The sequence below is a fragment of the Papio anubis genome, chromosome 12 (genome assembly GCF_008728515.1).
Source record: "Papio anubis isolate 15944 chromosome 12, Panubis1.0, whole genome shotgun sequence".
NCBI classification, from domain to species: domain Eukaryota; kingdom Metazoa; phylum Chordata; class Mammalia; order Primates; family Cercopithecidae; genus Papio; species Papio anubis.
Window position 1 is genome coordinate 112,506,330 of NC_044987.1, and position 12,013 is coordinate 112,518,342.

The following is a 12,013-nucleotide window of genomic DNA, read 5'->3' on the forward strand; positions in this document are numbered from 1 at the left end:
CGCGTTTTTCCATTTGCTTCGTTCAGTAACTCTGGGTGTTTAACCGTTTTCGCATTTATCGTGAAACGCTTTCCGCGTTTTTTCGTGCGCCGCTTCAATATGTATTTACATATATATGTGTGTGTACATATATATGCCATATATTTATTTATTTATTTATTTATTTATTTTTTTGAGGCGGTCGCTCCTATCTGGGCTGTTCTCCTGCCTCAGCCTCCAGTAGCTGGGACTGCAGGCCGCCTCGCCCGGCTAAGTTTTGTATTTTTAGTAGAGGCGGGGGTTTCCACTGTGTTAGCCGGGGATGGTCTCGGTCTACGACGCAGATCCGCCGATCTCGGCCTCAAAGATGCTGGGATACAGGCTTGAGCGCAGCGCCCGACTGTTGTTGGCCCGCCCAACACAATCTGGCTCTGTCGCCCAGGCTGGAGTGCAATAGCATGATCTCGGCTCACTGCAACCTCCATCCCAGGTTCAGAAATTCTCCTGCCTCAGCCTTCAAGTAGCTGGGATTACAGGCATACCACCACCATGCCTGGCTAAAGTTTTTGTATTTTTTTTTTTTTTTTTTTTTTTTTTTTGTTGAGGCGGGTCTTGCTCTGTCTCCCAGGCTGGAGTGCAGTGGCGGATCTCGAGAAGCTCACTGCGGCTCCTCCTCGGGTTCACGCCATTCTTCTGCCTCAGCCTCCCGGTAGCTGGGACTACAGGCACCATGCTCCGCCGCCCGGCTAGTTTTTGTATTTTTAGTAGAGACGGGGTTTTCACCATTATTAGCCAGGATGGTCACCGATCTCCTGACATCATGATCCAGCCGTCTGTCCTCCCAAAGTGCTGGGATTACAGGCGAGCCACCGCACCCGGCCTTTTTGTATTTTTTAGTAGATCACGGGGTTTCACCATGTTGGTCGAGGCTGGTTTCAAGCCCTGACCTCAGGTGATCTACCCACCTCGGTCTCCCAAAGTGCTGGGATTATAGGCGTGAGCCACAAAGCCCAGGCTGTTTTTTGAGGCAGTCTGGATTCTGTTACCAGGCTAGAGTGCAGTGGTGCAATCTCAGCTCACTGCAACCTCTGCCTCCTGGATTCAAGAGATTCTCACTGTGTCAGCCTCCCAAGAAGTAGCTGGGACTACAGGCACCCACCACCATGCCCAGCTAATTTTTTTTATTTTAGTAGAGATGAGGTTTCACCATCTTGGCCAGGCCCCAGTCTTGAACTCCTGACCTTGTGATCCCACCTGCCTTGTACTCTCAAAGTGCTGGGATTACAGGTGACAGCCACCGTGCCTGGCCTGTTTTTTTTTGTGTGTGTATTTTTTTTTTTTTTTTTTTTTTTTTGAGATGGAGTCTCGCTATGTTCCCCAGGCTGGAATGCAGTGGCGCAATCGTGGCTCGCTACAACCTCTGCCTCCTGGGTTCAAGCAATTCTCCTGCCTCAGCCCCCAAGCAAGTAGATGGGACCGCAGGTGTGTGTACGCCACCATGCCTGGCTAATTTTTGTATTTTTAGTAGAGACAGGGTTTCACCATCTTCGCCAGGCTAGTCTTGAATTCCTGACCTCCCAGTAATCTGCCGGCCTCGGCCTCCCAGAGTGCTGGAATTACAGGTGTGAGGTACCATTCCTGGCCTCAGGCGGAGGTTTGATAAACAACTGCCAAAAGGAGGATTCAGTGTTAGACTAGAAATTAGATGAGCTGATCCCCAGGAGCCTATGGTTCCTTGAATCCATGAATGGGAGCATTAAGACCAGTGGAAATGAGAAAGAATTCATTGATCACATCTCTACAAATTGGCATAAACTGTTCCTAGCATTCAGCAGATAAACTAAGGCCACAGGCTGGGCACGGTGGCTTATGCCTGTAATCCCAGCCCCCACTGCAATCCAGCTTGGATGACAGAGGGAGACTCTGTCTAAAAAAAAACTTCAACTAAAAAAAATAACAACAGGCCGGGTGCGGTGGCTCAAGCCTGTAATCCCAGCACTTTGGAAGGCCGAGACGGGCGGATCACGAGGTCAGGAGATCGAGACCATCCTGGCTAACACGGTGAAACCCCGTCTCTACTAAAAAAAGTACAAAAAACTAGCTGGGTGTGGTGGAGGGCGCCTGTAGTCCCAGCTACTTGGGAGGCTGAGGCAGGAGAATGGCGTGAACCCGGGAGGCGGAGCTTGCAGTGAGTTGAGATCCGGCCACTGCACTCCAGTCTGGGCGACAGAGCGAGACTCTGTCTCAAATAAAAAAAAATAATAATAAATGAGGCTGGGCCTGGTGGCTCACCCTTGTAATCCCAGCACTTTGGGAGGCCGAGGCGGGGTGGATCACCTGAGGTCGGGAGTTCGAGACCAGCCTGACCAACATGGAGAAAGCCCGCCTCTACTAAAAATACAAAAAAAATTAGCGGGGCGTGGTGGCACAGCCTGTAATTCCAGCTATTAGGGAGGCTGAGGTAGGAGAATCGCTTGAACCCAAGAGGTGGAGGTTGCAGTGAGCTGAGATTGTGCTGAGCCAAGATCATGCCATTGTACTCCAGCCTGGGCAACAAGACTGAAAATCCGTCAAAAAATAATAATAATAATGAGACCACAGTGGCTGTAACTGTGATAGCTGCTGCTTTACAGATCTTGCAGGCTGGGCATGATGGCTCATGCCTGAATCCCAGCACTTTGGGAGGCCAAAGAAGTCGTGATAGTACCACTGCACTCCAGCCTCGGCAACAGGGAGACCTTGTCTCAAAAATAAATAAATAAATAAAAATATTGCAAATACCTGACTGCCACCTGCAAGAAAGCATGCACTTTATGCTGGATATTGAAAGCAAATGCTTGCGCCTCAGGAGAATCTCACCAGGAACAGAGCCTCTTTAGCTAAGTAGTGCATGTGACCACAACTGTCTACACAGATAGACCATTTATTATGCCTTGATTTTAAGAAATGATGTTCTGAGACAACCAGTTTTTTTTTTTTTTTCCTGCTTTGTGTTTCTGTTGAAATCGAGATATACAGACCGTAAAATCCACCCTTTTAAGGGTAACTGATTCATAAAGGCATTTTGATTTGATATTTACTCTAGGGAAGACTTGAAAAGGTGTTCCACCCAGCTAGAATAGCTTTTATTGTATTTATTTATATCTTGCCTTGTTTCAACAAGGAATTAAAGCAGTAAGGTACTTGCATAAATAAAATTAGAAGCCATTTGAAAGATAAGCTAGAAGGTTATTTCAACACAAAGAATGTGAAAGAACGTAGAATTCACTGAGCAGAAAAATGTTAACCATCTTTTGCTTCCCATATGTCCTAGTTAAGGAGCTTTCTTTAGCCACATCACTGCTCACCTTTCTCTCCTTCCTGTAACTCAAAAATAGTCACTTGCTGGTAAGGGTTCACAGTGCTGAATATGACACCGACTCAAAAAGACAGAAAGAAAATTCAGAATATTTACTTGTGGCCGGGCGCGGTGGCTCAAGCCTGTAATCCCAGCACTTTGGGAGGCCGAGACGGGCGGATCACGAGGTCAGGAGATCGAGACCATCCTGGCTAACACGGTGAAACCCCGTCTCCACTAAAAAATACAAAAAACTAGCCGGGCGAGGTGGCGGGCGCCTGTAGTCCCAGCTACTCGGAGGCTGAGGCGGGAGAATGGCGTGAGCCCGGGAGGCGGAGCTTGCAGTGAGCTGAGATCCGGCCACTGCACTCAAGCCTGGGCGACAGAGCAAGACTCCGTCTCAAACAAAAAAAAAAAAAAAAAGAATATTTACTTGTTATTTTCCCCCTTTTCCTTTTTTTTTGAGATGGAGTCTCGCAATGTCGCCTGGGGTTGGAATGCAATGGTGCGATCTCGGCTCACTGCAACCTCTGCCTCCCGGGTTCAAGCAATTCTCCTGCCTCAGCCTCCCGAGTAGCTGAGATTACAGGCGCCCACCACCACGCCCAGCTAATTTTTTGTAAAGATGGCGTTTCACTATGTTGACCAGGTTGGTCTCGAACTCCTGACCTCGTTGATCCGCCTGCCTCAGGCTCCCAAAATGCTGGGAGTACAGGCGTAAGCCACCGCACCCAGCCTATTTCTGTTTTCCTTCCTGCTTTATTTACACTCACGTCCTTATGTACCAAGGAAAGGCTTGTAGGAAAACCTCTAGACCCTCATACAGCACAGGCGGGGCCAGACTCCTCACATATTCCTAGAGCTCTTTTTTGCCCAATGATGGCACCTCAAACTGCCATTTCTTTGCTATCTCCACTGTCAGTAACCACCCGCGTGACCTTAGGTGAGTAACCTAAACCTCCCTAGACTGTTGTCGTCACACTTTTCAAGTGAGGGAGTTGGACTCCATGAACTGTAAGATTCTCTCATCCTGAGTTTCTTACTTTAGGTTTTGCAAGCACCCATCATTGCGACAGCACCTCAGACCCTCAACCTCCCGCCACTAGTCAGCCACCATGGGCCTTAGTGTTGCCTGCCTTTCAGTGTCTCATCTTCGGAGAATTCAATTCATATCTACAACTTGCAGGCAAAAGTTTCAAATCATCAATACAGTACCCATTCTATCAACAAAAGGTCTTTCGGTGGGGAAAGTAGAGGTAACAAGGGAACAAAGCCAAATATGCAAAAGGACAAAAAAAGAAAACAACTTATGGTTCTTGGTTAACTATGTTCAACTATTTATTATTATTTTATAGTGACGGGAGGCCTCACTCTGTTGCCCAGGCTAATCTATAACTCCTAGCCACAAGGGATCCCTCACCTTGGCCTCCCAAAGTGCTGGGAAAACAGGCATGAGCCACCGCAACAGCCCTTCAAACATGTTTTTTTTTTTCACTGCAACCTCTGCCTCCTGGGTTCAAGCAATTCTCCTACCTCAGCCTCCTGAGTAGCTGGGATTACAGGCACCTGCCACTAAGCCTGGATAATTTTTCTTTTATTTTTGAGACGGAGTTTCGGTCTTGTCGCCCAGGCTGAAGTGCAGTGGCGCAATCTCGGCTCACTGCAACCTCCACTTCCCGGGTTCAAATGATTCTCCTGCCTCAGCCTCCCAGGTAACAGGGATTACAGGTGCCCACCACCACTCCTGGCTAACAGTTGTAGTTTTAGTAGAGACAGGGTTTCACCATGTTGGCCAGTCTGGTCTTGAACTCCTGATCTCAAGTGATCCGCCCGCATCAGCCTCCCAAAGTGCTGTAATTACAGGAGCGAGCCATCGTACCTAGACAATTTTTTTGTGTTTTTAGTAGAGACGGGGTTTCACCATGTTGGGCAGGCTGGTCACCTTGCAAAGTGTTGGTATTACAGGCGTGAGCCACTGCACCTGGACGAAACAATGTTTTTAACCAGTATAGCAGGCAGGGTGTTTGCAGTCGCAAGCCAGGTTCAAATGCTGGCTTCCCCTTAATTAGCCTCTGTGACCCTGAACAAGTTAACTTTGATTTCTAAGTCTCAAGTTTGTTTATGAACAACAACAAACAAAACAGGAGGTGGACCCTATACGTCCTGACGTTGAGGATTAAATGAGTATTTATACGAAATATCTGATACAGCCCAGAAGACAGGAGCTCAACTGCAATAATAAATCATAATTTTATAAGCTTCCTTACTTTGTATACTTTTCTTAAGTAAAGGCTATATCACCCTCTGCTTGTCCCACTTTTTTCCTCATGAGCAATCTGACCTCTACCCCTATCCCAAGTACAGATGTGACATTCCAAAAAGAACTGAAGGAGAGGTATAAAAGCATGCCGGTTTTTAGAAGAAATCAGCCAACACCAGTTCAAAGAAATACTTTCATTCCTAGCTTTATGTTCCAGAACATACAGTGAGAAGCGATTATACCTCAGGAAAATTCCCAGTGCCCTTGGAGAGAGCTGTCATATCTCTGCCCCACAGAGTCCTGCTTATCTGGCTGGGCAAAGAAAAGGGTAGGAGGGGCCGGGCGCGGTGGCTCAAGCCTGTAATCCCAGCACTTTGGGAGGCCGAGGCGGGCGGATCACGAGGTCAGGAGATCGAGACCATCCTGGCTAACATGGTGAAACCCCGTCTCTACTAAAAATACAAAAAACTAGCCGGGCGTGGTGGCGGGCGCCTGTAGTCCCAGCTACTCGGAGGCTGAGGCAGGAGAATGGCCTGAACCTGGGAGGCGGAGCTTGCAGTGAGCCGAGATAGCGCCACTGCACTCCAGCCTGGGTGACACAGCGCGAGACTCCGTCTCAAAAAAAAAAAAAAAAAAAGAAAAGGGTAGGAGGCTGGGCACAGTGGCTCATGCCTGTAATCCCGGCACTTTGGAAGGTCGAGGTGAGCGATCACCTGGGGTCAGGAGTTCGAGACCAGCCTGGCCAACATGGTGAAACCCCGTCTCTACTAAAAACGCAAGAATTAGCTGGGCATGGTGGTGCGTTCCTGTAATCCCAGCTACTCAAGAGGCTGAGTTAGGAGAATCGCTTGAACCCAGGAGGCAGAGGTTGCAGTGAGCTGAAAATGCCACTGCACTCCAGCCTGAGCGACAGAGCAAGACTATCTCAAAAAAAAAAAAAGCAGCCGGGTGCGGTGGCTCATGCCTGTAATCCCAGCACTTTGGGAGGCCGAGGTGGGCGGATCACGAGGTCAGGAGATCGAGACCATCCTGGCTAACACGGTGAAACCCCCGTCTCTACTAAAAATAAAAAAAATTAGTCGGGCATGGTGATGGCCACCTGTAGTCCCAGCTACTTGGGAGGCTGAGGCAGGAGAACAGCGTGAACCCAGAAGGCTGAACTTGCAGTGAGCCGAGATCACGCCACTGCACTCCAACCTGGGTGACAGAGTGAGACTCCGTCTCAAAAAAATAAAAACTAAAAAAAAAAAAACAGAAAAGGGTAGGAACTTTCAGCCTGGGCAGAACCTTTATTCTTGTCACCGAGCAGGGGTGATGAGATGCCACCAACCTTCTGAGCTGCCATCTAAGGATGGTAAGAGCAGCCTAGCGTCAGCTCATGCTCCTTAGATGTTAGTTTTTGGGGCCAAGTACAAAATCTTTGGGTGGCCCTCCACCACTGCTGCTCTGTCTGTCTGCTGTTGGAGAGCCAGGGAGAGGTTGCACCCCTAGAAGGGGTCCCACTTCTGGATCCGGTTTGCTGCGTTTGGCCAGGTCCTCGTTGTGAGCCTTGCGGATGTGGCGGTAGAGGTCCCCTGACTGTGTGTAGCTCCGCAGGCAGTAGCGGCATTCATAGGGTCGCTCACGTGTGTGCACCGTGGCATGTCGCCGTAGTGTGTAAGAGCATGAGAAGGTCTTCCCACATGTCTTGCAGGTGGGAACATCCTCAGTAAAAACCCCAAAGCTTCCTGGACCTGCTTCGTACTCAGAAGGCAGGTAAAGTGGCTCATGCACGGATGCGGGTGCAGGCAGGGGTGAGGTCACCAGTCCTCGATGATACTGCCCTGCACCTGGCAGCAGATGGTAGGGTAGATGAGGGTCTGAAGGCAGGAAGTGGTCACTTGGCCCCACCTCCTCCAGTCCTGCTGCCCCTGAGTCTTCAAAAGCCTCTGGCTGGGAGGGCTGTCCCCCATACACTGCTCCTCCAGGTGGGAACACTCTCTCAGGATCCTGAGGCTGTTCATCTGACACATCGGTCTCTTCATCAGAGATAACAATAGCTTCAACTTTCACCTGGACCAGTTCAGCTTCAGCTGGGGCTGGAGCCTGGGATGGAACTGGGGCTGAGACAGGGGCTGGGGCTGAGCTGGGGGCTGAGGCTGGGGTATAGAAGCCTTGCAGTGGTCCTCCAGGATCCCTTGGTTCCACCACCCTCAGACTCTCAGGACCCACATCAAGAGTTGGCAGTGGCTCCAATGAAACTGCTGGGATGCCAGAAGAGAAGTAGTTTGCAGGAATGGTCTCAGTGGAGCTACTAGGGCTGGCAAGAGAGACATCAGCCACCGGTGGAGGAGGTGCCCGCAGATGTGGTGCGTCAACCTCCATGCCAGGCTGTGTAGTGTCAGCCCCATTGGACATTGGCGGCTCATCTGGGGGACGGACAGTAGGTGAGGGAGCAGCAGAGCCTTTCCATTCCCCTTTGCCCCAGTGGCCTGATGTCTCAGCAGATGACAACGAAGGCTGGGGGCCACGGGCAGCACTGGACAAAAACTCCAAACTAGGAGGCTGTGAGTTGGTTTCTTCCTCCTTCTTGGTACTGTCTGCCTCTGCCAGGGCCCGGGCTTGAAGCCGCCGCTTACACACCTTGACGATGTCATTCATGTGCAAGTAGCTGGCAGCTGCCAGCACATCCTCCACAGGGGTATCCCCTCTCAGGGCCAGCTGGCCAGCATACATAAAGTCCAGAAGAAGCCCAAAGGCTGGGGCTGTGACAATTTCATTGTGAATACACACCAGATCCCTCTTGTCCAATTCCCGCTCCTTGTAGAAAAGCTGGAAGAATGGGCTGCAGGAGGCCAGCACAGCCCGATGGGCCAAGAACTGGGTACTACCCACCATCACGGTGCAGTCACAAAGGAAACCCTGGGACCGCTGCTCCCGGAGGCTCTGCAGCAGCTGCTGACTGTGTTCTGGGAACTCCATAGTACCCCACGAAGGAAAGGGGGCCCAAAAAAGGTCCCCACCAGTGGCTCCCTGAGAAAAAAGGACAGTGGGTTAAGACAGGTAACCTCCCCAGCAACCTTATCAGCCCGTAACTATCACTTCCCACCCCAAAACAATCGCTTAAGTTACTGCCCTCCTTTCTCCTAGGTCACACCCAAAGCTCTCCCATAAGCTCCGCCCACCTCGGCCTAACCTTAGAACAGGCCCCACCCCCGCCAATAAGCCCTGCCCCCGGAAGTCCCGCCCCTTAGCCACCCTCCGCTTCCTTGATGCCCACCCGGTAGCTTCCAACGGCTCCACGAAGTAGGGATCTTTTTCGCTCCCAGGCCTTGCCAGGCGATGCTTCGACGCCCCACTTCGGAAACTCCCTAAGCATCTCCCTCACGCATTCCAGGGGCTAAGGACTCCCAGGGTGGGAACTAGCAGAGAAAGCTGATCCCTCACCCACCACCGAGCAGCCACAGGGCGAGCTCCGCCCCTTCCCACCTTCTCAGTTTTAATTGGCTTAAAATTGCCCTCCCCTGTCACGGATTGGTCCACTTTCCACTAACCAGCCTCCTTCTAACGGCCATCTGCAATTGGGTGCTCGCCGCCATCGCTTTTACAGTCAGGCGTTGGATTGGGTGGCGGTTCTGTCCTCAACTTTTCCTCCTTGTCCCGCCTTCCTTGCTTCCGAGCTCTCAGGATTGGCTGAGCTTCTTCTACCTAATCCCGCAGGCAGGAGGTGGCCGGCACCGAGTCGCTGAATGCGGCGCTCTCCTGGGAAGGCCAGAGGTTGGGAACCCTGCAGTGTCGGACCTGAGCTGACAGCATGCCACTCCCGCTACAGGCTGACAGAGAATAAGAGAACCAACTAGGCCAGGCACAGTGCTTCACGCCTGTAATCCCAGGACTCTGGGAGGCCGAGACGGGCAGATCACTTGAGGTCAGGAGTTCAAGAGCAGCCTGGCCAACATAGTGAAACCCCATCTCTACTAAAAATACAAAAATCAGCTGGGCATGGTGGCGCATACCTGAAATCCCAGCTACTTGGGAGGCTGAGGCAGGAGAATCTCTTGAACCCAGGAGGCAGAGGTTGCAGTGAGCCAAGATAGCGCCACTGCACTCCAGCCTGGGAGACAGACCAAAACTCCATCAAAAAAAAAAAAAAAAATCCAAGATGCCCTACTGCTCCACTCCTCCAAGCTAAGGTTCCGGGACTCCCGGCTCAGTGATGGTGTGAAAGAACTAGCACCTACAGGGATGATGTCATGGTGTCCCTAGCCCGGACTCTTACGGTCAATTTATAGTTGAGAGGATAGAGTGTTCTTTGTTTCCAGAGCGTGCTGGGCAGGTGCTGGTAGGAAGGGGTGAGAATGGGGTCAGGGCCATAAAATGTCCCAGGACAGGAGAGAAGAAGCAAAAACCGCGTCTACTTCTGAAGGAATATTTGAGAGTCCCTACACAGCTAGAGGAAAAGGCTGTAAGTTGGGAGTCAGTGATAACTGCCCTGTCTGACCCAGGCAGTGTTAGAGGAGTAAACTCGGTGCCCTAATCCTCACTTCTTCACCCACCACTCTAAGCATCTCTACCTTATTCTGCAGTCAGGGCCTCCAATCAGACCTAACCAGAATTAGGGATGAGTTTCTATGCAACAAACTTGTGCTAGATACATGTAGGTATGTTGGCCTTAGCTTGGAGATCATGCTCAAGACACTGTGTTCATTCTCTTTTTTTTTTTTTTTTTTTTGAGACAGAGTTCTTGCTTGTGCCCCAGGCTGGAGTGCAGTGGCCTGATCTCGGCTCACTGCAAGCCCGCCCCCTCGCTGCCTGCTCCTGTTTCACGTTTTCTGCCTCACTCTCCCCAGCTGGGACTACAGGCTCGGCCATCACCAGCACTTCTTTGTATTTTAGAGACGTGTTCTCACTGCAGCACAGGGATGGTTCGATTCCTGACCTCAGGATCCACTGCCTCGGCTCTTTCCCAGTGCTGGGATAGGCTTGGCCACCGTGTCTCGCTGACTGTATTCATTTTTACAAGCCATACAATATTTGCTGTATAGGAATTAAAACTAAGAAATGGGCCGGGCACAGTGGCTTACGCTGGTAATCCCAGCACTTTAGGAGTGCAAGGCGGGAAGATCACCTGAGGTCGGGAGTTCGAGACCAGCCTGACCAACATGGAGAAACCCCGTCTCTATTAAAAGTACAAAAATTAGCAGGGTGTAGTGGCGCATGTCTGTAATCTCAGCTACTTGGGAGGCTGAGGCAGGAGAATCGCTTGAACTTGGGGGGCGGAGGTTGTAGTGAGCCAAGATCGCCGTTGCACTCCAGCCTGGGCAACGAGCGAAATTCCATCTCAAAAAGAATAAATAAATAATAATAATAAAAATACAAAAATTAGCTGGGTGTGGCGGTGGGCGCCTATAATCCCAGCTACTTGGGAGGCTGAGGCAGGAGAATCCGTCTCAAAAAAAAATATATATATATATACACACACACACACACACATATATATATACATATATATATATATGTGTATATATATGTTGTAAATAGAGACGCGGGACTCTCTATGTTGCCCAGGCTGGTCTCAAACTCCTGGGCTCAAGTGATCCCCCCAGCTTGGCCTCCCAAAATGCTGAGATTACAGGTGTCAACCACGAAGTCTAACCTTTTTAATTTTTAATTTAAGTTTCATTTATTTTTCTTCTTTTGTGTCTTGCTCTGTCGCCCAGGCTGGAGTGCAGTGGGGTGATCTTGTCTCACTGCAATTCTGATCCCTCAGGTGATCCACCCACCTCAGCCTCTCAAAGTGTTGTGATTACAGGCATGAGCCACGTAGCCTGGTCTCATATATATGTATATTTTTTGTTTGTTTTGTTTTGAGACAGTGTCTGCTCGGTTGCCTAGGCTGGAGTGCAGTGGGTGATCTTCCCTCAATGCAAGCTCCGCCTTCCGGGTTCACTCTTCTCCTGCGTTAGCCTCCAGAGTTGCTGGGACTACAGGCGCCGGACAGCACGCCTGGCTAATTTTTTTTTGTATTTTTAGTAGAGATGGGGTTTCACCGTGTTAGCCAGGATGGTCTCGATCTCCTCACATCGTGATCTGCCCACCTCTGCCTCCCAAAGTGCTGGGATTACAGGCGTGCACCACCGCACCCGGCTAATTTTGTATTTCTAGTAGAGACAAGGTTTCTCCACGTTGGTCAGGCTGGTCTGGAACTCCCAACCTCAGGTGATCCGCCCATCTCGGCCTCCCAAAGTGTTGGGATTACAGGCGTCAGCCACCACGCCCAGCATATATATTTTAAATAGAGATGGAAAATAACTATTTACCAAAATCAATAAATGACGCAAGAATAATGGCATTGTTTTACAGGGGGGTTGGGGGAGACACTGTTTTTCTCTCCTCTCACGCCACCACAACAATCAACAAAGAAGGCTTCTGTGTGACCAAATGTGTTGGTTTTTTCC

The 12,013-nt window shown here is 50.3% G+C and overlaps 1 protein-coding gene across 2 annotated transcripts; it reads right to left on the reverse strand.

Annotated features, from left to right (window-relative positions):
• Positions 1-6,842: 6,842 nt before the first annotated feature.
• On the reverse strand, positions 6,843-9,493 carry ZBTB3 (zinc finger and BTB domain containing 3). 2 transcript variants are annotated; one of them, XM_021925640.2, is made up of 2 exons: positions 9,110-9,493; positions 6,843-8,588 (listed from the first exon to the last, which is right to left on the reverse strand). In XM_021925640.2, the coding sequence occupies exons 1-2, from the start codon at positions 9,152-9,154 to the stop codon at positions 6,969-6,971; spliced, it is 1,665 nt and encodes a 554-aa protein (XP_021781332.1). In that variant the 5' UTR covers positions 9,155-9,493; the 3' UTR covers positions 6,843-6,968. The 2 variants fall into 2 exon arrangements, with proteins under 2 accessions (XP_021781332.1, XP_003909732.1); XM_003909683.5 differs by lacking the exon at positions 9,110-9,493 and adding an exon at positions 8,836-9,060.
• Positions 9,494-12,013: the final 2,520 nt, after the last annotated feature.

What these genes read in the sequence shown, in the direction of transcription:
- ZBTB3 (XM_003909683.5), bottom strand. Translation starts at nt 8,934, where the DNA reads ATGCTTAGGGAGTTTCCGAAGTGGGGCGTCGAAGCATCGCCTGGCAAG. An exon ending in GAGCCGTTGGAAGCTACCGG is followed by an intron (nt 8,589 to 8,835) that starts GTGGGCATCAAG and finishes CTTTTTTCTCAG; the next exon opens with GGAGCCACTGGTGGGGACCT.